General features: G+C 34.4%; 2 protein-coding genes across 2 annotated transcripts; both read left to right on the top strand.

Moving 5' to 3' along the window:
* Positions 1 to 1,653: 1,653 nt before the first annotated feature.
* Positions 1,654 to 17,389, top strand: LOC128163785 (E3 ubiquitin-protein ligase ZSWIM2-like). The gene is made up of 14 exons (XM_052827448.1): positions 1,654 to 1,790; positions 4,654 to 4,807; positions 5,129 to 5,246; positions 5,347 to 5,581; positions 5,984 to 6,223; positions 6,707 to 6,791; positions 10,153 to 10,280; positions 10,588 to 10,759; positions 11,179 to 11,309; positions 12,034 to 12,276; positions 12,586 to 12,761; positions 13,251 to 13,412; positions 14,796 to 14,887; positions 15,295 to 17,389. The coding sequence occupies exons 1-14, from the start codon at positions 1,759 to 1,761 to the stop codon at positions 15,505 to 15,507; spliced, it is 2,181 nt and encodes a 726-aa protein (XP_052683408.1). The 5' UTR covers positions 1,654 to 1,758; the 3' UTR covers positions 15,508 to 17,389.
* Positions 17,390 to 21,279: 3,890 nt separating this feature from the next.
* Positions 21,280 to 23,332, top strand: LOC128163118 (cytochrome c). The gene is made up of 3 exons (XM_052826621.1): positions 21,280 to 21,409; positions 22,352 to 22,533; positions 22,774 to 23,332. Coding segments are annotated over exons 1-3 (330 nt in total). The 5' UTR covers positions 21,280 to 21,407; the 3' UTR covers positions 22,920 to 23,332.
* The last annotated feature ends 907 nt before the right edge of the window (positions 23,333 to 24,239 follow it).

Here is a 24,239-nt window from a genome sequence, read left to right as displayed (position 1 = left end):
CATTGCTAGCGCGGGTTATGTATTTCACCTGCATGAATCACAAAAGAAAAACATTTTATTGTTTATATTTACATCTTTATTTTAAATTTACTGTGTATAGTAAGTTAATTTAACTATCTTTTAATGTACATTAGCGTTACATGTAGCTAAAAGAAGCAGCCAAAATTTGAGTGACATCATGCATGCATCATGATTATTTCATGAATGCAGTTCGTGATTTTTCTTAGGTCGTTGTAGCAGGCACGTAGCATCGGGGGGGGGGGGGGGGGGGGGGGTTCTCGCCGCAACAAATTTTTCAAAGGGTGCTTTCCATAAGAAATGGAGGGAATCAAATTTGGTAGATGTAAATTACACGGGGCAAATATAACCCTGTATACAGTATTCTAGTTTTTGCATTCCACCGCATGCGCGGATTGTGTTGCGGGGGGGGGGGGGTCCAAGCCCTCCCCCGCCCCTGACTCCCACCCCCACCCCACCCAAGATCCGCGGATGATTTCTTTGCTAATTCTATCCCAGTTGTGACATATCGACACAAAAAATAGTATAACTTTATGTGGAAGGTAATAAGAACTGTAAACCTCTCCTCTGATATATGTATATACATGTATATATATTTGATTGTTGATGGATGTATGGGTTTTTTTTAAAGTTATATCTAAAATTTTGCAATTGTATCTAGTGTCCGTTGTTTGATTATTCTGGTATATATACATATATTTGAAGTTTTGTTAAAGCAAGGGGGAGGGTCCACTGGGATCCTTCTTATTTTTGATAAACGTACTAGCATCAACACTTAATTTTGTATGGTCCCTCTATTTTGGGGAAAAAAACCTATAGTTACATACCTGCATATGAAGTATACTTAGTAGATTTAGATTGAAGGTCGTAGGTGTTAAATATAAAAAATATGATGAGATTCAGATTATGTCAATTAAGATTAACAAAACATTTGAGATTCAGATTATGTCAATTAAGATTAACAAGTTCAAGTTCAAGTTCAGTTTATTCGCTCAGACCAAATAATTTGGTACAAGAGGAACATATATATAATACATACAAATACAAATCGTCAGAACAAAACAAAACATGTGAGATTCAGATTATGTCAATTAAGATTAACAAAACATTGCTCAGCTCATAAATTCATATTTTTTCTGCTTTAATAGGTTTTTTTTCCATTTAAGCCTTACAATACCATGCTGCGCCGTATGCAAATCAATGCTAGCTTTTAAGTAGAAAAAGATTCAAATACATAAATCATAACCCCCACCAGCTGACCTCGAGCCAGGGTTCGTTTTAATTGTATGTCCCCTGTCTGTTAGGATGTGTGACTATACTCCTTATTTATAAATATCTTAATTAGGTATCAGTTCAAACATTTTTGTGTTTAAATCCGGTCATTTAAAGCTAAGTGACTGAATATTTGTCATGGATTGAGTCTTGAGCAGATGAACCAGAAATTACCTTATCAAAGTTCATAGCTAACTGAAAGTGATATTTAATTTTGAAGTTCAACACAACGATTCGTACAATGCATAAAAACAAAAAACATTTTAACGCTACTGCTTTCTCTTTGAAAAGTCCGCAAAAGTCTTGTAACTTGACTCCATAAGCTACGTAATGATCTAACAGTCTAGGTACCCGATGCAATGTAAATGGGTGCGCAATTTTGTATTTACGTTATCAGAAGAACAGTCGTCTATCATTTGTCAAAATCCGAGATATAAAAAGAGAAAAGAATGAATTCCGTTACGTGATATGTCAAACAGTCAGGAATCTAATGAAAACAGGTAAAACGTGTTAATTTCTTTTCAAAATACTGAAAATGGGCTTTCTTTAAATTCTAATTCAAGATATTTTCTCTCTCTCTCTCTCTCTCTCTCTCTCTTCATCTTAAATTGGGCACTGACATTCTCACCTTTTCCTAACTTTCTTTTACTTAATCTTTTGCACCCGCGAAGTTATACTATTCAAATCCCACATTCTTTTTCATGAAGACAGCTACAAAGTATTCTTATTCATACAATTTATCAAAAGCGTCATTTGCATAGCCTTAATTCACGACCAGTTTTATGTCAACTTTTCATGGAATCGTTTTATAGCACTTAATCTCTTTGGATGTGATGTATTTTTCATCTTGAATAGACATTATCACATACCATCAGCCATTACAGTGCTGGATGCGCGGTGTAGGCCATGGCAACTTTTTTTTTTTTCATTTTTCTTTTCTTTTTTTTTTTGTTTTTGCTGTAAAATAATTCAGTTTTATTACTAAAAATTTTCTTTTAGAGATTATTTGGATGCTCGAACTTATTTCAAGGTTATGTAAAACATTTTCCGAAAATCCTAAAACTTCTGGAGCCTGCCATACTTTGATTTTGTAAATCCGGAAAACATAACATTTGCATATTGGTTTTATTGTATATCAAATATTTCTTCATGGTGATTTCAAACCGAGGCTATAAACAACATGGCCGTATGACGTGATATTTGGGAATTTAAACATTCTCTTTACAGATAGGACAGGTATATAATGGAAAATTACATCTCAATTGTTTATTTTTTGTTCGAGAATCACATTTTTTCAGCACTGCATTATATGGACATGGTTTGAAGTACGTACGCTAAGCTATCTCTGTAGTTTTTGTTTGAAATGCATATGCAATAATGCCATGTATCCTTTTTTCATGACACTCTATTAATAATGAAAACAGATTTCTATAACTATTCTCCTTTAAGAAGTGGACAGGCATAGCCTACATCCACTTCGAAGTGGATGTAGGCTATGCCTGTCCACTTCTCAAAAGAGAATAATTTCTAACGGCAATTAATAATAGAAGCATTGGAAAATCTGATAGCTTTAATTTCTATTGGAAGTTCACTAAACATCTCTCACATTTTTCAATAATATGTTATACGGTGCTACCGTTGTGGCGAGCACAGCAAGAAATACACAAACCTTAATTACATCATTGTCAACTTTGTGTCAGTTTTCACAGAACATCAATTGAAAGAATTTTTGAGAAAGAGAGAACGAACCCGGTCCCTGTTTTTAGGTGTGTAATTTCCCACTTTCAAATTTAATGGTGTGACTATATCCAATATCTGCATAAATTTTTTTAATATTTATTTTTTCTCTTTATATATTCTTTTTTTTTAAGTTCAAAAATCTATGCTGTGAAATATACACGAAAAAGACCGCGACTGCTTTTCAATTCAAAATCTACCTATTTTTCATCACTGGAGGTTAACATGTATGTTCAAAATGCCCTTTTGTTTATTTCCTCCCTGCTCATATACTTACTGCACAATTAGCTTAAAATTGGATCGATATGACACTGTAAAGTATGACTCTTGCTAGTATATATTTATATAATCTCTATATCAAAAAATAATAAAAACAAATCATATGTCAATGAGGCAGGTATACTAAAATAGCTAGTACACGCATTACAGGTGTTTGATCAACCTCTAAATTTATCATGGGAAATATAGCACAAGAGCACTGTGACGTACGTCATTCATGACCTTTTTTGTCTTTGTTTACAAATCTCGACTCAATACGAAGGTATGGAACTATGAAACAAATCTCTTGGGTCTTGCCAAAGCTTGTGCGGTACTCAAAACATGTCTTCAAACCTCAAGACATCATAAATAAGGAGTTAAATGTTGGCCATATTTGGCATAGCACCACGGGTGAAAACATTAGAGAGCATTATGGGACGTAGACAAAAAAATTTGTGTGATGAATCTGTAGGTTTAGCTCATTCTTTTTCCCGCGCACACTGGTTCTTAGAGCTCACTTCACTTACTATCATCCAGGTTCTTTAATCATATTAATTTCCTTTGTAATGCATCCTCTCTGTAGACTTTTTTGTAGTATCCTTCAACCTGACACAATAAAGAATGGCACGCCAAATTCACAAAAGATAGCTAATCATAGTTTCACAGTCGATAAACTAGGTTTAATGGTTGAAAACTATAGTTAATGACAATATTCTATATTTCACATCTGTGAACCATATACCGTAGTTAACGCGATCATCTATATGTTTCAGAAGTGTAAAACTATTATTAACACTGAAAACAACCATTTGCGATTGCAAAACATAATTTATCTGATAAATATAGTTTCACGATTGTGAAACTATGATTAACAGCTCTAACTATAGTTAACGAATGTAAATTATAGTTTACAGATATGAATCTATATTTATCAGCGAAATCTATTGTTAACGTTATTTGCAGACAGATAAACTTAGATTATCATTTGTAAACTATAGTTTACAATTGTTAAATACAGTTTTACAGATAAAAACTATGGTGAACAAATCGTTAACTATAGATTGCGGTTCATAAACTATATAGTTACCAGTTGATAAACCTAATTTATCAAATGTGAAACCATGCTTAGCTAATTTTTGTGAATTTGGCGTGCCATATAATGAAGTGCATGGGCATTTCAAAGGAGCAATCTTGAGACTGAATTTTTTCCTTCAAAAATCATTGAATTAACTCTCAAGGAGTACAAAATAAAAATTGTAAAAAAGAAAGTGTTAAAATAATTATACCAATAATTAAATTTTTTTATGACAAATCATGCAATTGACTCCGACCAACCATTTGACGATTTATTTTTATTCCCTACAACAGAATTATGTCTAGGAGTGTGGCATGGCGGCGGACCTGCAATGATGTTGTGTTCTGGCGTCAATGTCAGGCGCTCAATGCCACCATCTACATCCTCCGAGAGACCGGCCCCACAGGGTTCCTCCTGAAAGAGGAGGGGGAAACTAAACCTGTCAAGGTACTGCATTGGTTATTGCTCATTTTATAGCTTTAGTATCAATTAGTTAAATCCTTAAAGAAATAAAAGATCTTATATATATATATATATATATTATATCTGACCTACAATGCAGTCAAGTACAATGTACTATACACCTTGGTTAAGTTATCAGTTCTCAATAATATTTATTGATAAATTGAATTGATTAATAAATGAATAATTTACTACTATACAATCATGAATGAACAGTTGATTTTAAGAAACAATGTTTTTGATGTACTAGTATAAATATTAGCGCTTCTATCATGTGTATGTCTTAAAATTTATTCTCTCTTTCAGGTGTTTTTAGGGGACCCCCATTCCTGCACCTGTACCTCTTTCATGAAAGACAGAGACCTTTGTAAACATATATGTTGGCTGATTTTGAAAAAGTTTCGTGTCCCACAGAATAATCCAGGTATAAATTTTAAATAATTTCTATCCATTGGGTACCATAATTAAAGCTGCAAAGAAAACAGTCAAAAGGAAATTTACAATGACAATCTGTTTTTTTTCAGTCACGTGGCAGCTGGGCTTGGTGGAGAGAGAGATCAATGACATTTTATTCGGAGCTACGGCCAAGCAGCGCAAAACTCCAGTCCGGCGCTGGGCAACGTCTGGTCCCCCGGGGACTACAGGGTTTAATGCGGATGGACGGCCTACAATTCAACAGAGAGAAATCGGGGACGATGACTGTTGTCCCATCTGTCAGGATGAACTGCTGGGCAAACACCAGCCTGTCACCTTCTGCAAGTAAGTGCTGGGCAGTACCAGTAGTTTATTTGAACGATTGAGAAATATTCTCTCTGACATGTACTATCAAATAATTGAACAGAACATGTTATATTTCTTAGAATAAATAACTCTTGTCAAATCATGAAAATTCTCTCCTATAGATGCAAATTGTTTTTCATTACAGGTTTCATGAAATTAATGTAATGTGATATTGATGATTATACCATTTTAAACACTAATTTGGACATGTAAATAGTTAAATGATAACTACATGCAGAAATGAAATTTCATATATGGTTGTCCAAGCTAGTAATAGTAGTGTCAGCATTATAAATCACAATTTATTATAGAAAGACCTACCCTTAAAATATTATATTAATTTATAGGGAGTGATTTATGTACTTTCTGATGTTATTACAGATTTGGTTGTGGTAACAGTATCCACATAAAATGTATGAAGATCTGGGCAGACCACCAGAAAACTTCGGGGGAGAAGACCATTAAGTGCCCATTTTGTCGAGAGGACTTTGGCCCCATAGAACTCCTGAAGGCAGAGAGTCGTAATGCTATGGGGGTCCCCGCAGGGGGACGCATGGATCGTCATCTCCACACCAGGTGTCAGAGTTGTCAAGTCTCACCCATAGAAGGCAAATGCTACAGGTACAGTACAATCAATGTCCCTCTATAGACTGATACTAGGTTATATTCAACCTCACATTACTTAACTGCAATTTACTTCTTGCATTAAAAAATGATTTCATTCTCCGCCTCCCCTCCCTAGTCCTTGTTATGCCCAGGGGCACATAGGGCAAGGACTAGACTCCTCCACTTGTCTCTGATTTCACTCTATTTTGGACTTAATTTTACCAAAGTACATGTATATGATATTATAATAAATAATTTACTGAAACTTTAATTTAGAGTTATAAGAACTCTTTTACACTATCCCGCTGGGAGTGAACGAGACAAAAGTGCATACAAAATTAACTGTACAGCACCCAAGACTTTCTTAGAGAATAAATAATGTCATTATTAATGAAATACTGGTGAAAATAGCACTGCATGTGCATGGGCTGTGGATCGAAAAAGTATGACCACGTATAAATAATGTTTGTAATATATAGATATGATTTGTTGTATTAGGTGCACTGCTTGTACAGATTTCCACCTGTGTCAGTCCTGTTTCAACACTTCCATCCACACAAGTCATCCATTTGAATACAGACATGTAAGTACAATTATCAGACCAAACATCCAGAGATGAGATGCTATGGCCAACAAAAATGAATCTGCAAATTTTGCAATGAGTTATTTTCTTTTTGAAATAGCAATAGAATTAATGTGTTGGTGCCTAAGAAAATAATTTTTGTGTGTTGCAATTATATTTTTATTACCGGTACGTAGAATATCTCTAAATAATATTATTATATTTGTATTTTATGATCAGATGTAATATTAAAACTACATTCAAGAAATTTTTGAAAGGAAATTAAGAGACTTTCCCTTACCAAAATATTGACCTTCTGGCAACACATTCTGGCATTATTGCTGCAATATTGCAGCAACATTCTGGCAATACATTGCGGCAATGTTGCTGCAGTAGCGTTTTTCGTATGCAAATGAGATTGCGGCAATATTGCCAGAAAGATGTTGCCGCAAAAGTTTTGCTGCAACATGTTGCAACAACACCTTTCTGGCAATACATTGCGGCAATGTTGCTGCAGTAGCGTTTTTCGTACGCAAATGAGATTGCGGCAATATTGCCAGAAAGATGTTACCGCAAAAGTTTTGCTGCAACACCTTTCTGGCAATACATTGCGGCAATGTTGCTGCAGTAGCGTTTTTCGTAGGCAAATGAGATTGCGGCAATATTGCCAGAAAGATGTTGCCGCAAAAGTTTTGCTGCAACACATTGTTGCGACAACACCTTTCTGGCAATACATTTGCATAAGAAAAATGACATTGCAGAAATATTGGTTCAATGCATTTTCTGTGCTCTGGCATCAATGGTACAATATATGCAATATTTATAGATAATAAATGTACACAGTAAAGCAGTTCATGTATATTATATTAATCTACAACCAAAATGAAAAAAAAATCTTTAATTGCCATTACAGTTTTATTTTTTTAAATATGCAAAAAGGTTACAACAAGACTAACATTTCGCATTACATTAAATTTGGACTTTCAAAAATAAAAAATAAAAAACAGTTTGTGATTACACAATATTACAGAAGTAAAAAAATTATATTATTCAATGTAACATGCACAAAATAAGTATTGAATTAAAATATAATGTATAATATTAGAGACTTAAAACTGGAATTTCAACATGCTTATAAAGGACACCAGTTAAAATTAATAATCTTTAAATTTAACACATAAATACAATAGAACAAATCATGATGAAACTTGACTTAAAGAAAGTACTCAGCCAATCAGTGACAATTCATTGCTGCAGAATAACATGTATCGTAGTTTGATTGACACAACGCGCACAGACAGATTGACACAACGCGCACAGATGGATATGGACAAAAGTTCACTGTTTACCGTAAGCAAAGCTCAAACCATATAGTTCACAAGTCCTGCACAACCACTTGCTGTATTACGACTGATCAAGGCATTCGTCCTGGGCATTCCAAATGTCCTTTTTTTGACAGCCTCGTGGGCATTCTGATTTCACACATAAACAATCACAAAAACAGCTATCAGAATATCACAACAATATCCACATTGGAATTCAGCACTGTTGAGTATATGTTCCTCTCCATAATCTTAAAAAAATTACGTCATCATTCTTTTTTGGTTGCCAGTTCCACCATTCATTTAATCAGTAAGGTGACAGCTTTTTCATGGTTTTCTTCAGGTCTGTGTAACCCATGGCAGACCTACTGGGAAGATAAATGGATTTCATATAAGCACATTGGAAATTGTTTTCAGGTTTTAAGCAGTTTCAAGGGGGGGGGGGGGGGTCAAGACCCCCTCCCCGTTCAAATTTTTTCAAATTATAAAATTACCAAAAATATGCCTCGGACCCCCTTCCCCTGGCAAACAAATAACCGTCGAACCCCACCCACCCCGCGAATAAAATTCTAGATCTGCGCATGGTTCTTAAACAGTGTTAAACCCATTGGTGTAATGGTAGATCGCAGTCTTTCGCTTTATATTCTTATAACAAACATGTTTAAACTGCCATTCAATGAATATATTTTTATTGCTAAACTTACTTTTTAAAAAACGTGCTCATGCAGATGGTGCAGGGGATGTCAACATTCGATTCGTTCACTCAGAATCGTCCTCAGTTCAGCCGTTGATTTTTTTTGCAGATGAACACTCCATTGACAGTGCATTTTTCAACCCTGTTTACAGATAATTCCCGTATTTCATTCATTTCACCTTCTCCAGTGATGGCAGCTCGCAGGAGATTCGATGGCAGACAACATGGCAGCTTCGAATGTGAAAATTGGCGGCTAGCGATTTGATCGACCAATCAGCGCGCGCGTAACTTAACATTGAAACGAAAGTAAAAGTGGAATCAAACAGCATACGAAAATTCTTAATTCAACATGCATCGAGCAGTTTAGATACTCAAATCTAAGTAGACTGATATTTTAACTTAATAAAAAAGAATATACCGTTACAAAAGAACAGACAGGTCGGTATTCACGTAAAACATGAGTTGGGGGGGGGGTGATTCAAACAGTCTTTTATACTATAGTGAAACATCGTAACCATGCATAACAGTTATATGCCATTGAAGGGAATATCACTGAATTTTTTTAATTGAGACTTTCTTAGAATAAGACTTTAATCATAAAATATTTATTAGATTTAATTTTTTCGACTTATTATTATTTTTTGGGGGAAAATATGTGTGCATGCAATTATAATTGACAGTTTTAGACTTGTGGTGAATGTGTAAAATTTTATAAGTCTAAATTCTGCTAAAGCATTTGCAAGCTGGGTAAGCATAATAAATCAGAGGAAAAAGAAAAGTTTGTGGTAAACTTCTGGCAAATTTTGAGGTGTTATAACTGAAATCATAATCTAAATAATTGACAATTTTTAACCCCCCTCCACTGCTCGGCTTCTCCTTAAATTATAATTAAAGCAGAAATCGAATATGATGGCTAGCAGTATTGCCAGATTGAATTATATATATTATGTATAAATTAGTTCATTATAATTTAAATGTTCAAATACATGTAGATGTTAATTACCAGAAAATTATTTCTGGCAGTATGATACTGAGTGTAGCCAGAATATTACCAGAAGTCATTGCAGCTAGTGGCAATATTCTAGGTGCATGTTAATATAATTTTTTACAGAAATAACTCTAATAGTATTGCCAGAATGTTGCCTGAAGTTATTGCCGCTAGCGGCAACACTCCAGCAGTATTGCCAAAATGTTACCAGAAGTTGTTGCAGCTAGCGGCAACATTTCACTAGTCTCAAAATCTGGTTTCTGGTAACAAAAATGTGTTGCTGCAATATTGCCGCAATATTGCGGCATTGTTGCAGCAATAATTTTACTTTGGTAAGGGTTGTTTTTATAAATTGATGATTGGGTTTTTTTTTTACAGAAAAGAAACCAGAGATGGCGGCCAGCCCAGAGGACCTATGGTGCTGTGTTACCCGAGGCTGTGGCAAATGATTTATTAAACAGAGAGTTCACAGAGTCTGACTACGAACTCCTGACACAGTTAGACAGGTAAACATTGCTTCACTTTAACATGAAAGTACTTGCAGATAAAATGAAAGATCTTTTAAATTATTTATTGTATATCTGCACATGTCGCTAAAAACAGTTTGCCACTATGTTAAGTTTACCCTTTTTCAGTTTGATAATACTGCTTGTGATTTAACATGGTTTTGATAAGCCAAAAGTTTCAATTTGCACAACCAAGTATAAAGGAAAGAAACAAGTGCTTGAAATTTCCGGAGATAAAAATTTGGAAGATTTTTTGTGTGAATGCATGTATTTAGCGTTATATATATTTAATAATCAATTTTTCAAGCAATGCCAATCAGCAGCCCAGTGACATTCCTGAGTCTGTTATCAATAAGTTTCCCCTGGAGAAGGTCCGTGAGCGGGGACCATTGTTGGCTCCTGGCATGCAGTGTCGAATCTGTCTACGAGGGTATGAAGTCAACCAATTTGTCAGGAAGTTACCCAGGTGTAAACATAAGGTAATCTTTTTTTTTTCATTTTAAAAAAGTGCTTTCAGCCAAAATTATGAAAACTTATTCCAAATTAACAAAGTTCAAACACTGTTAACCAACTTTCTTAAAAGCTATAGTACCCAAATAAAATAAAGAAACAGCGTTGGAATGTATAATGTAAATCACAGGGGCCAAGCCCGTTTTAACATTAATTTCAATGTAACCAATGTTAAAACGGGCTTGGCCCCTGTGATGTAAATGTTTTTGTTATGATCGAAGAAAATTGTTTGGCTTTTGGTTATTTTTGCGCATATTGGAATGTGGCTGTGCCAACCATTGAACTGCATTCAATAAAATATATAAGCAGTCATATCACAGGCAAAAAAAATGTTAGTAAATTCATTGTGAATTTGTACTTGAATCTTACCCCATCTTTGTGTGTACAGTTTCACAAGGACTGTATAGACAGCTGGCTGCTACACTCCCACCCCACGTGTCCAGTGGATGGTCAGGTGGTATGGGACCCAGTCACCGCCCAGTTAGAGGCCGAGGAAGAGGCTGAACGAACTAGTCAAAGGTAACACTTATTAACATAGTTAGGTCAAAAGTTGCTTCTCCTTAACTTATTATAGTCAAAGGTAATCAATAATTCAATTAAGTCAAAGTTAATCACTCCTTAACTTAGTTTAGTCAAAATCAACCACTCATTAGCTAAATTAGGTCAAAGCTTACCATTCCTTAACTCAATCAAATCAAAGCTGACCTCTTCTTAACTTAGTTAAGTCAAAGTCAACCACTTTATACATATCAAAGTCAAAGCTAACTACTCCTAAACTAAGTTAAGTCAATGGTTACCATTTACAAACCTAGTTAAGTCAATGGTAACCATTTATTTACTTCATTAAGTCAAAGGTAACCTTTCATCAACTTTCCTAAGTCACGGGTATAAACACTCGTTTACTGAGTTCAGTCAAAGGTAACCTTTTTGTTAACTTAATAGGTCATAAGTTTATTATGTTTTTCTTTATTCTGCTAAATAATGGGGCTCATCTCTATGATTGGATGATTGAGCTATATTTTTCTCCACTGTAATTTATTCACTTTAAAGAATATGGAATAGTTTGGTGAAAAATTGTAACTTAATCCCCCTAAATGAAATCATAAGTTTGAATGATAATAAATCATTAGCCTAATAAAAGTAAGGAAAAGAAGAAGCATGATTGAAAAGGACTGGAAGTGTGTTATAAGTTGAAAGCTGTTTTTCATATACTGGTACTATCTAATTGTAATATTCATTTCAGATCTTCTGCTGCCAAAAAAACAACTGAATCTTCTGGAATAAGGGGGAATGGAGTAAGTGAACTCAGCATTCCAGGAGTGGGGTTAGTAAGAGTGGACAACACCCCGGTAGAGAAGTCCAGCAGTCTGCGGGGGAAAAAAATGGCACAGCAGGGGCGTTTACAAGGGCGTCAAGCAGAAGAGCCAGCAGCTAATCCACTGCGGGCTAGTTTCACTTTGAATGGAATGTCTGTTGGTGCTAATGGGTAAATCACCGATACATGTTTCTGATAAAGAATTATGGGACATTATCTCTATTCCGAAGGAGTAAAATACAACACTCTACAAAATTAAATCTTTTAAAGATTTTTGGAGAAGTATAATGAATGTTTATCTTGATACAATATGGTTAAATTCATGTATAATATTTTATATTATATTATGTACCAGTACTTGTATAATGTATAAAGTAAAGTCATTTCACAAAATTTATCAGAGTATCAGCAAACTATGACAATTTTTTTAATTTCAAAGAGTTTTGTTTGACAAATTTATGAAATTTTGTTTTAATTTAGGGGTGATGGGTCAGATAATGTGTCTGGCACTACCTCCCTGCCTGGCGGTCGATTGTTAGGTCGCCTACAGAATCGGAAATCATCTCTCAATCAGTGCCTTCAGGATCTGAATGTTCGATCGGATGAACACCAAAACGAAACCGAAGCTCATTCCCAGTCTTCTGAACACTTTGCAGGTCAGAATCTTAAAAGAAAAAATTCTCGTCGCTGGCGAAATCGTTCAGATGAACTATCTCGAGATCTTGACTCAGATGACATGCAATCTACAGCTGTGATAGAATTTCCTTTTGGTCCGAAAAATGACAGTGCATCCACTCATAATGTTATAAGAAAAACTTTATCCATATTACAAAAAGGCCATTCACCTGGTTCATTGTTGACAACACCTGAGTCATCTCGATCATCTCGATCACCTAGTGTGAGATCTTTAATGCTTAGTAGACCTTCTGAGATACATTCTCCTACAAGGGAGTTGCCTCCCTTAATTGAGTCTGATGAAACTAACCCAAATGCTGACTTAGACACAATATCCACTGTGACAAGCCTAGGGGCGAGTAGTTATCGCAGTGGAAAGCGTGGTTTATTCCAGCGAGTCCGTCGAGCTGATTCGTCAGCTGATGTTCATGATTTTGATGTCTTGTTAACATCTCTACGTTCATCTCCAGATTCTCGAGTGAGCCTTGCTGGATCACATACAAGTCTACGCTCAACTCGCCTTGCCAATGGCATTATTGTGGCTGAGGATCTGGGTCCTGAGGGGGGCTTATCTCGGGGACACTCCGGTGGCTCCAGGGCAAGTCTACCCCCCAGGGCACCTCGACCATCAGGTATTTCAAGGAAGCTAACTCTGCATGCATTTTATTTATTTTCCTCACACCTTGCTTGTCTCAGGTCATTATCTGTGTCAGAAAATTAAAAGATGAATATTCAAAAAATAAACTGTGTCTTTGATGTCATTGTAATATCACAAGTGAAATGTATATCATTTCAATGGTGATGAAATGACATCCATTTCACTGGTGATAGTAAGATCCCTAGAAACTGAATAAACTTTGAACTCTAGTGGTAAACCAAATGTGATAAGTATCAAGCTTTCATTCTGCCTCAGTCTTACTAGTATGACACAATCTGGACAACCACAATGAATAGTTTTGCTACATAGCTTTTTAATTAGTCATTACACATTCTTATATCATAAAATTACCAACCTGTTTACTCGAAATTTCTTTTTTAAAATAGGGATCCATAATTGACTTCTGTCTATGTACATCATTTGTACATGTACATGTACATGTAACTTTCCAGTAGATGACTAAATTGAGACAAGCAGGGTACTCAGAATAATGAATGATTTCCATTCTGTTGTAGCTAACAGCCTCTCTGCTGGTTGCCTGTCTGTCTGTGTGTCTGTACAGTGTAGTTGTTTTATTTATAATATATTTTTAAGTTACATGTGAAACCTTTAGATGATCTACCTGCAGTAGCTAATTTCTTTCATCTTCTTCACTTATCCTTCTACTCATTTCCTCTAACACAGCATGGCACAAAATGATACCAATACATGTAGTTTGGTGGGACTGCTTTTTGGGGTTTAATAAAAACAAATTAAAAAAAAAAAATAATTTTAAATTACTGTAAATTCCTAATTAAACGCGAGGAATTAATATCCGCGTAAAATCGCGAGAAGCCCGTCACGCAAATTTTAAAATCTCGCTTTTAATTTTCAGACATATGTAAACTACATGAAACTATGATAAAATTTCGGCATTCGCGATTTTATGTTCTTGCGATTTGATGGAAAACCGTTGAATCGCGGAATTAAGTACTCGCGTAAAATAAAGAATCTACAGTAACAAAATAATTCTGTTTATGAATTCAATATGATTTTAAATTATAAATGTGCATGCATATAGAAATTGCATGCTTGGTGCTTAAGCCTTGAATAGATTTCTCAGCAGCAATAAAAAATAATGGGAAATTAGATCAATAGCATCCTGCTTTTTTATATACATGTATTTATGAAATTCAGTTTACAAATAATATCATCTAAACATCTTATACAGTGTATACCAGTACATATATAATTTATAAATGTATGTACATGAATGTATATGAGTTTGAGATTTCAGTTATTTTATTCATACATATAAATATGAATCAATTGATTGACTTGTTGCAAGTAAGATTATAAACATAATTTTCTCCTAAAGAACACACAAGGAGAGGAGCACACTCAAACCAGGAAACTGACCAAACAGGAAGTGAAACCCAGGAAGAGAACCAGCTGATGGAGAGACTACAGGTACACGTATTCCCTTAACCAAATCCTTCTTTTGATTTCCATCTTGCATGAGGTCCAATCTGGTAATTTTTTAACGAAGCGAAATGTCATAACATAATCTATTTATAAGGAAATGTGTGAAAGGTCAAGGTCATGTAGAGAGCCCTGCCTATGTTTAAGTTAATAAATGTATATGTATAACTGTAAAGATGACCTAAGCATAATGCTGCTTCGATCTGAAATATCACAAACAATTTCATATTATCGCACTGTGAATATAGATTCACGAAACAGATTTACAGCATTTCACATTTCGATTCATGCCTGTTGTGAATGTTAAGGAATTGTACCTCAATTGTTGACGATCCTCAATGAAAACTTATTACTGTTATATATGATATTTTTACATCTCTTATTTTCTTGTGCAGCTCTTCTCAGATTTATACCTTGGCAACAGTCCAAATGTTGTGTCAGATCAACAAGGGAGACAACCCAAGGTGTTACGTCGACAACTGAGTAATCCGTCAGCTGTGCGACAGAGAAGGCGAGAAAATGAAGTGCGTCGACGACGTTCCAATGAGTTCGGATTAGAAGGGACGGCTGCCTACAGTAACCTGACTCTGAGAGATATCATTCACTGAGGAGCCATGAATTGATAGTCAGGAACAGCGTGTGTGAAAAATAATGGCATACATTATTATAATGCCTTTAAATCATATGAATTTGCTGTGGTAATGGTGCATGCTCTATTCTACCTGGCCCTCTACTTTAATCAAAAGGGTCAGAGTATTATGTTAAGATATGCCCTGTAAATGTGCATTGTATACAAGCACAATAAAAACAATGTTGTCTGTTATACAGATTTTGCCTGTTGATTTTAAATTAATTCACTGCAGATTTGATTAAAAGAAATTGTAATATTTTTAGGTACACTTAGTGATCTGCACTATACCCATAAATATCATATGAATGCACATGTATTTAAGCAATATCTTTTATGCATGTTCATTGCTTTTTGCACAAGATCTGTTTTTGTTGGAATATTTTTAAAAGATGACAAGTAGATGTCTATTTTCCCATTTTACAAGTATTTTTATTATGATGCTCTGTTTTTCATTTGGGAGTGGCAATCAATTTCTCATGATGTATTCAATGTGTTTGTTATATATCACATGCTTACGATTTGCTCAATGGTTCGATGTGCTTTTTTTTCAATTCCCAGTATCCAACAGCCAAACTTCCATACCATATTATGCTTTTTTATCCCTCGGCTAACTCCATGAACTTTTCCCCCATTTCATTTGTTTAATCCCACTATGTGTTTGACACTGCTTATGAGCACATTGTAGCTTAGGCATAATTATAGTAATATTTTCTTCATGTAGTTGTGTTGAAGCAACTTGAAATATGACATGAAATATTCAAGAAACCAGGAAAAGTTCATTGAACCTGCCCATATATATAGTCAGTGTTTGCAAGGAAGGCTGTGGGTTTCTGACTTTATTTTTTTTTTTCATAGAGGTGCCAAAGTTTCAGATGGATATTTTTTCGTTTGTTAATTTTCAATATTATATTCCTCTCATTGCTGTGATCAAATTTACATGTATTACCATATAGACTACATAAGAAAATTCCAGGGAAGGGAACATTCTAAATGAAATGTTTTGGGCAAAAAAGGAGTTTGGGGGGTATAATAGAAACAGGCCTTGGATTGCCATTTGGACAGTACACAGTATGTTCCACATTTTATATGGATGAAGTGATGTGGTTATATGAGAAGTGCCTTGTGGTTTTTGGATAAGCTGAAATTGCAAAGGTTGTTGTAAATCATATGAATTTTATCAAATCAGTATTACACTGCAATATTTAAGTCATTCCATGTATATAACTACTGGTACATTTACTTAAAGTGTACTAGCCAGTAGTACTTTATATTTTTTTTAATTTTCAGCCTGTGATACATCTGTTTAATGATTTATTGTACATTATAGGCATATTTTAAAGTATTCCGTCCTGACAGTATAGATGTGTATACATTTACCAGTACTTATTTAGAATACTTCAGAGAAAAAGAGAGAGAGAGAGAGAGAGAGAGAGAGAGAGAGAGAGAGAGAGAGAGAGAGAGTTGAAATTTGTATTATAATTAATTAGCGAAAGAGCACCACCTTTGAAATTCATATATCATTTGATCTTTCAGCTTTGTTTAATTTGCAAATGTCAAAATCACTTACAACTACATTGTGAACAGCAAATAGAAAATTAAGGTTCATATAAATCAAGTGCCTAATAGCAGGGATATATATACTATGCTTAGTATATATGTTTCTCCTAATAGTGTGGTTTTAGAAAATCAGTGATGTCTTTTTGAAAAATTTATCTTTTTTATAGATTTTTTGCCAATAATAAATGTTGGTATAGAGGAAGAGAGAGTCTTTTCATATTCATATCTTAAAAAGGTTCTAAATAAATAGATACATGCATTGTCTGGAGTGTGTTGTTCGAATTATATTTAAGTTAATGTTTAAATTGTTTGTATTGTTGTTAAAAAATTAAAATTTCAGAAATTCATTTCTTTTAAATCTTTGATGCACACAAGTTGCCATTGTTTAAAATGACTCAACTTACATGCGCAGGAGGGGGGAGGGGGGTACGGATTCCGGACCCCGACCCCCCCCCCCCCCCCCCCCCCCCAAACATGAACATTGTGTAAGTTACTAAAAATAGGGCTTGACCCTCTGGTAAACAAAAGTATCCCCTGGATCCCTAGTTGGAAATTTTTGGAGGATCATAATATACCGGGGTATTGTAATTTATACAATTTACTGAGTACAAACATTTTATCAATAATTTAAGTTAACACTACATTTTACGTGGATAAAAAAATAAAATTTTCAGTATCATATAATTGAGTCAATATAATTGGGTCATAAATACGTGTACGTTTCCGCAGTTTTACCTGTCATATAGGCCCAAGTTCAAAAAGAAATAGATAATTGTGTTCTTGATACACACATTGTGGTAAAAGATGGCAGTTTCTGACGCCTACCAATGCGGATAGAAAAAATTTGTCATCTCATGCAAATGATAGTATCCAACACAGGGGCGGATCCAGGATTTGAAGTTAGAGAGAGCGCCAGTGTTAGGCAGTCGGTCTCGGCAGCCCGGGGTGGGGGCGGGGAGCTAAACCCTGGAAGCTCATGGATTCTAGAGATTTTGTAGGGTAAAAATGAACTCTCTATTTTCGACTTTTGTGATAATTCTTCTATAGTGATTATACTTAGAATTTAAGTAATACAATTATTTACAATTTTAAACATTTCAGATATATATACATGTGAGACCTGCAGTAATACCATCAAAACCCTCTGCCATGCAGAAATATAAGAATTTCTAACGAATGACTGTAAATTAATAAATTTTAAAATATCAAGTTCAATGGGACGATGTTTATGAAGTTGAAAAGAAAACCATGCTAGTTTGTATTATAATAAACATGGAAAAGTCGTTTAAAATACTACCTAGTATAACCAATTACCTAAAGTTAGATGACTGGTCACATTTAAACCCGAGGAGAGGAATTTAAAATGGGCTTTCTATGTACGTTACACATGGAATTTTTTTTCATACTACACCGTTAAAACCAATTTAATGTAGATCGAGAAATCCCATGAGTTTTCAATAAGTTCATATTTAAGACTCGCAAGTTTTCCATTTTCTTTAAAATTGCCAGAAGGAGTATAATTTGGCTTTATTTTTTTACAACTTTAGAGGGGATGCGCGCTGGGTGCGCCCCCTTCTGAATCCGCCACTGCAACAGAATCCAAAATAAGCTCATGTATCTGTATTTCACGAAATGACATACTGTTTTGTAAGCTGCTGCAATACTTTGCAGCCCCCAAATCCAGTATGTGCATTGTCTGGTATGTTCAAAATGTTGTTGAAGAACTTCAAAGTGTCACATAAGCATGCATTGTTAAGGTGGCTCAATACCCGCAGTTTATTCCAATTTTCAAAAGGAGACCACAAAACATAATACTTATTAAATATTAAAATGATAATAGTGAGACTATAGGTATTTTTAAAATATGTTTTTTCGTGTTTTAATAAAATAATTTTTCAAAAGTTAACTTTTAACAAATTGAAAGAAAATTGATGTCAAATGATGGCTATTTCGTTTAGACACATAGAAAAAATATAACACTTCATAACCTTCAAAATTATTATTGCAATTTTTTAGTATTTCACAAAAACATATAATTTTCATATTTTCTTACTCTGTTAACAAACAAAAAGCTGCATGCTTGATGTTATAAGTCTACAGAAGATTTTCAATGCATGTTAAATAAATTATAAGGGTGGTGCTGACGTTGGAGAGCTGTACACCAACAAGTTAAAACGTATGCATTGATAACTATAAATTTTATGGAGAATGGAGAAAAACGAGCTAAAGCGGGTGCATTTTCTTTGGAAATTTATTTCTTCAATACATAATTATAAAGACTTTTGGTTTAACTCATACGAGAAACTATTCTACTATTATGCCATTTCATTTTTTGTCTTGGCATCCGGGGGGGGGGGGGGGGGGGGGCTCAAAAATGTTCAATCGATAATGCTGACATAAAAGAATGATTTGTTCTTTTCTTGGGGTTCATCGCTTTGCGCCAACTTTATCAGTCTGTGGAGACACTGGTTGGATACCCAGTCAATATAAATGTTAAATCGACGTAATTTGATATTGGAATACAGTTTTAATTGTCCTTTGACATTGAGCGGATCACAAGAAATGTATTTGAAATTGATTACAACAGTCGTAAGAATATTTGGTGCAGTAGTATAAAAGAAATATTTTATTATTTAGAGTAGAATGATAGTTGATCAACATAAAATCAAAAATACACTTCTATTCAAATTACTGGAACAGCGAGATCTTCGATTTTCCAAAATTACGTACTTATATATACTTTTTAAAACAGTTTTTGGTAGAGAAAATTGTGTAGTTTTAGATATGCCTATAAATATTTGCTATCATTTTGTTTTTTCGCTCAGTTTAGATGTGAGACGGTACGTATAGATACTATATGGTGTACTGGTCTGTTAAGCATTGTGCCTTTTACTCTGAAAATAGTGTAGAAAATGAGATTCATTTTTATTTAACATAATCATTTATACAACGATCACAGTTGAGTACTGGAATGCTAGAATGGTCAGACGAGGATGCACTTAATTGTCTAATCGCACTTATTTCAATTAAAGTCTTTAAATATAAATTCTTGAAACAAATTGCTTGACTAGCTAACGAATAAACACTGTGCAAAATAGTCACAATCGACCACGCATAGGCGTCGGAAGCAAATTGAAAGTGGGGGGGCTAGACTAATCCTCAGAAATATTGAGAAAAAAAACAACTCCCAAAATCATGGAAATCCTAATCCGTGGGGGGGGGGGGGGGGGGGGGGGGGGGGGGAGTATACCTATGCTTCAAAAAAAAAATTTCTTACCCATATTTTTTTTTCTTCCAAAATCATGGAAATCCTAATCCGTGGGGGGGGGGGGGGGGGGGGGGGGGGGGGCTAGTATGCTTCTGAATCTAACTTCTCAATCTTTCAAGCTAAATTTAGGAACAATAATCTTTCCTGCGAGAAAAAGTGGGGGGGCTGAACCCTCTATCATGCTATGTTTCTAATGGTTAGGTATAACTTGGCAAAAAAAGTGGGGGGGCTAAGCCCCCCCTAGCCCCCCCGGTTCCGACGCCTATGCCACGTAACACTATTTTAATATCACAAACCGCATAGCAAATAGATAGACCATATCATACTCGAGCTCAGCATTTTTTCTATCAAATAAGGTTATATTTTTGTGACGAATTTAATCACATTACTTATTGAATAGTTTTATAAATCAACTTTTATAATTACATTGTCTCTTTTGAGAGTTAATTTGTGTAAAGTTATTAATACAATACTTTTATAAAATTGTGTAACGTTATATAGCTGTTTTGATAAGTTTAATAAACTTAACATTCAATCGCAACTTCTTGGGCCTATCTGCCGGAAAGACGCGATAAGTTGCGATTGCTTAACATTAAAATGATTTTAAAAATTGTGAAAATGTCCGTATACATGTAATTTTTTGAAATTATATAAGCAAAATGACATTATCCACCAATATTTCATAAGAAATTACAACAGCTACCACTAGAGGGCAGTGCAGTTGCTCTAATGGACGCTTCCGAAATATAGGGTTAGAAGTTACGATATTGTTATGAAGTAGTGAATATATAACATGTATAACGTGTTGCTCTAGAATAAAATACTTTTGTATGAAAACAAAATTATTACTGTTATAATATTATCCATAACAAATTTACATACTATGCTTTTCATATATAATATACTGTATATTATATTGTATAGGCATCCTGCACACCTCTCATAATAAGATAGTCCATGTTCGTTTCCGATCGTGACGTCAGAAGGTTAAATAACCTCCCTTTCAAAGTTTCATTCTGACTAACCGAGGAGCAGAAGGAACAACGTTCAAAATGTGAGTGGAAATCTCTTAATTGGTATTAATGTAGTCGATGTTTTTATACATTGAGATAAAAGGTAGCAATATCGTAGTTAATTTTATTGTTTACAAGTTAAATGTATCGTACTTTTTGTGAAATTGTGAAAAATTGCCTGACACCGGCACCTCGGTTATTTCAAGGACATTAACTGTGAATGAACTTGTGAACACGTACTACGCAAATTAAACAATCCTTGCTAAGAAGATCAACTTTCTTCTTTATTATGAATGAAAAGTCATGTTGATTCTGTAGATCGTGTATCTTTTACAGTTACTATAGGTGTAAAACAAACATAGTATGCCTACATGTCAAATCAATGTCCATTATCAGCTGCTAAAAAACCTCAGGAGCACGTGTATGTCAGAGAGAAGCGTAAACAAAGGGCACTGGGGGGAAATCGTGGAATCTTTTTTCTTATGTACATTACTGTATGTATCGTTAATTTGTTGATTTCCACGTATATCGTCTCTATGATAAGTTGTATACATAGCAAGGACAAAGGAAGGGCAGCTAACTGTTGAATATGTCATCATTGAAATGTTACAACGAAATTCAAGCGATTCATCAAGTCAGATAATCATGTAAACATCTTGATATAGCAATTTTCATTGTTAATAAATGTTAAATTAAGATTCAAATTCTGCAGATTAGACGAGCATTTCTGGACCTGGGTCATTAAGTGCCTTCCCTGTGAAACTAGCTGGGGGTCATGTTTTTCACAGTATAGTTGTTTAAAGAGGTTAACGGTTACATAACCTTGGGGATTAACAGTTACACAACTTCTGCTAGACTTACCCTCTGGGCCAATTGTGGTCTGGACATTGTTTGTATCCCGAAGTTATAAAATTGTCATAGCTAGCCAGCATTTTAAAGAATATTCTCTAAATTTTAATTTTTCCCATTCATATCCTTTTAAGGCCTGATGTACCAGCTGGAGATGTTGATAAGGGCAAGAAGGTCTTTGTCCAGAAATGTGCTCAGTGCCATACTGTTGAAGCTGGAGGAAAACACAAAACCGGGCCCAATCTGAATGGGCTGTTTGGCAGGAAGACCGGCCAGGCTGCAGGCTTCAGTTACACGGATGCCAACAAAAGCAAAGGTATGAAGCTGAACAAAATTTATGTCACTTGAAAACTGTCTAAAAATTTGCTTTGTTAACTTAAGATTTTCATAGGTCTCCTTTGTTTAATTTAGTTTTGAATGTACTAGTCATCTTTATCTCAAGAGAATAAACACAGTTTCAATGTGAAAACAAAAATGAAACTAAAACATAGTTTGTAGAGCATGCAGTGGTTAATTATGCAAGTTTTTATTTACAATATTATGTTTATATTTACAGGCATCACATGGGGAAAGGACACACTATTTGAATACCTAGAAAACCCCAAGAAATACATCCCTGGAACAAAGATGGTGTTTGCAGGCATTAAGAAAGCCCAGGAGCGAGGACATCTGATTGCTTACCTTGAAAGTTCAACAAAATAACCATGGCAACAATAGGATTCTAAATTATTGATTTTGTTTTTTACCAAGTACATTTGAGATTTTAAAATTTCTATATATCTATCATTCATTACAAACAGCTAGTTGAAAAGGAAATTATTGTGAGAATTTGGGAAGCATAATGCAGTTGACTTGCCGTGACATGTTGAACCTTTTACTATGAACTCTCTTGAATAAGTTCTTGGTAATTTTCAGATGTAATACATTGAATTTGATACCTTCAGATGTGAACCAGTCTCAATGATGGATTTGTTTTAATACATGTAGATACCTGCCCCAGGATGGGCAGTTTTCTCATTGCTGAACATCATAACATTTTAATGCAACTATTTTAACATGTATTTTATATAGTTAACAACAAGTTTTGTGTTTTAAATAAAAAAGTTGGAATTGCTGCATGGATTTGAATTGTCATTTACTTTCATCATTTTGGAGAGAAAATCCTAAATATGAATCTTATGAAGTTGATAGTGACAATTGTAAACATTTAGAAGACAGAATATTATTGGTTGTGTGACGTGTACATGATTGTATGTTTGTATACCACTGTGAGATAAACGGTATTCAACATATAATATTGCATGCCATTTGAAAGACATCTTTGGTAGATAGTTCGCCATCTACTAAGATAAGCATTAAGTTAACTTCATTATTTTCAAAAGTTTGAATATTTAAAGAAGAGATATGACCATCTGAATTTGAACAAATATATCAGTGTGTACATAACTATATAATAAGGGTTAATCATCTTAATATTTATGTAAACTAAAATATCCTCAATTTTGCAAACTTCAAAACTTTGCAACTTGACATGAATCAGAAGTGCATAAAGCTAAGATCTGTAATATAATTGTTCTACCCATCTTCATCTTGGCTAGCCAAGAGTTTATGATCCGCTCCTATCCTCTACATGGAGAGTAGTGATTGTTAACCTTTGGCTAGAGAAGATGAGCCATCTTGTAAGGTTTATTTCATAAAGAACACAGTTTTTAAACGAAAAAAACAATACACATTCAGCATGATTGAAGGAATTATATATATTGATTTAGGTTTATATTTCAAAAATAAATTGTAAGATTAACAATGTGGATAGCTTAGGAAATCGTTTCATCATTTCATGATCGGATTGCCAAAAATATTTTTGAGAAGCACAAAAGACATGTATGAGATTAGTTTATGTCCCTGAAAGCACTAATTGTAGAGTATTATATATAATTATACTTGCTTTTTCTCATTGATTGAAAATTTGTATTACATTTTTAATCTGGTTTTGTCGTATTCGTTTATAGGTATGTGCCATAT

The sequence above is a fragment of the Crassostrea angulata genome, chromosome 9, assembly GCF_025612915.1.
Source record: "Crassostrea angulata isolate pt1a10 chromosome 9, ASM2561291v2, whole genome shotgun sequence".
Lineage (NCBI taxonomy): Eukaryota > Metazoa > Mollusca > Bivalvia > Ostreida > Ostreidae > Magallana > Magallana angulata.
The sequence above is the reverse complement of the archived record's forward strand: the minus strand, read 5'-3'. Positions and strand labels throughout refer to the sequence as shown.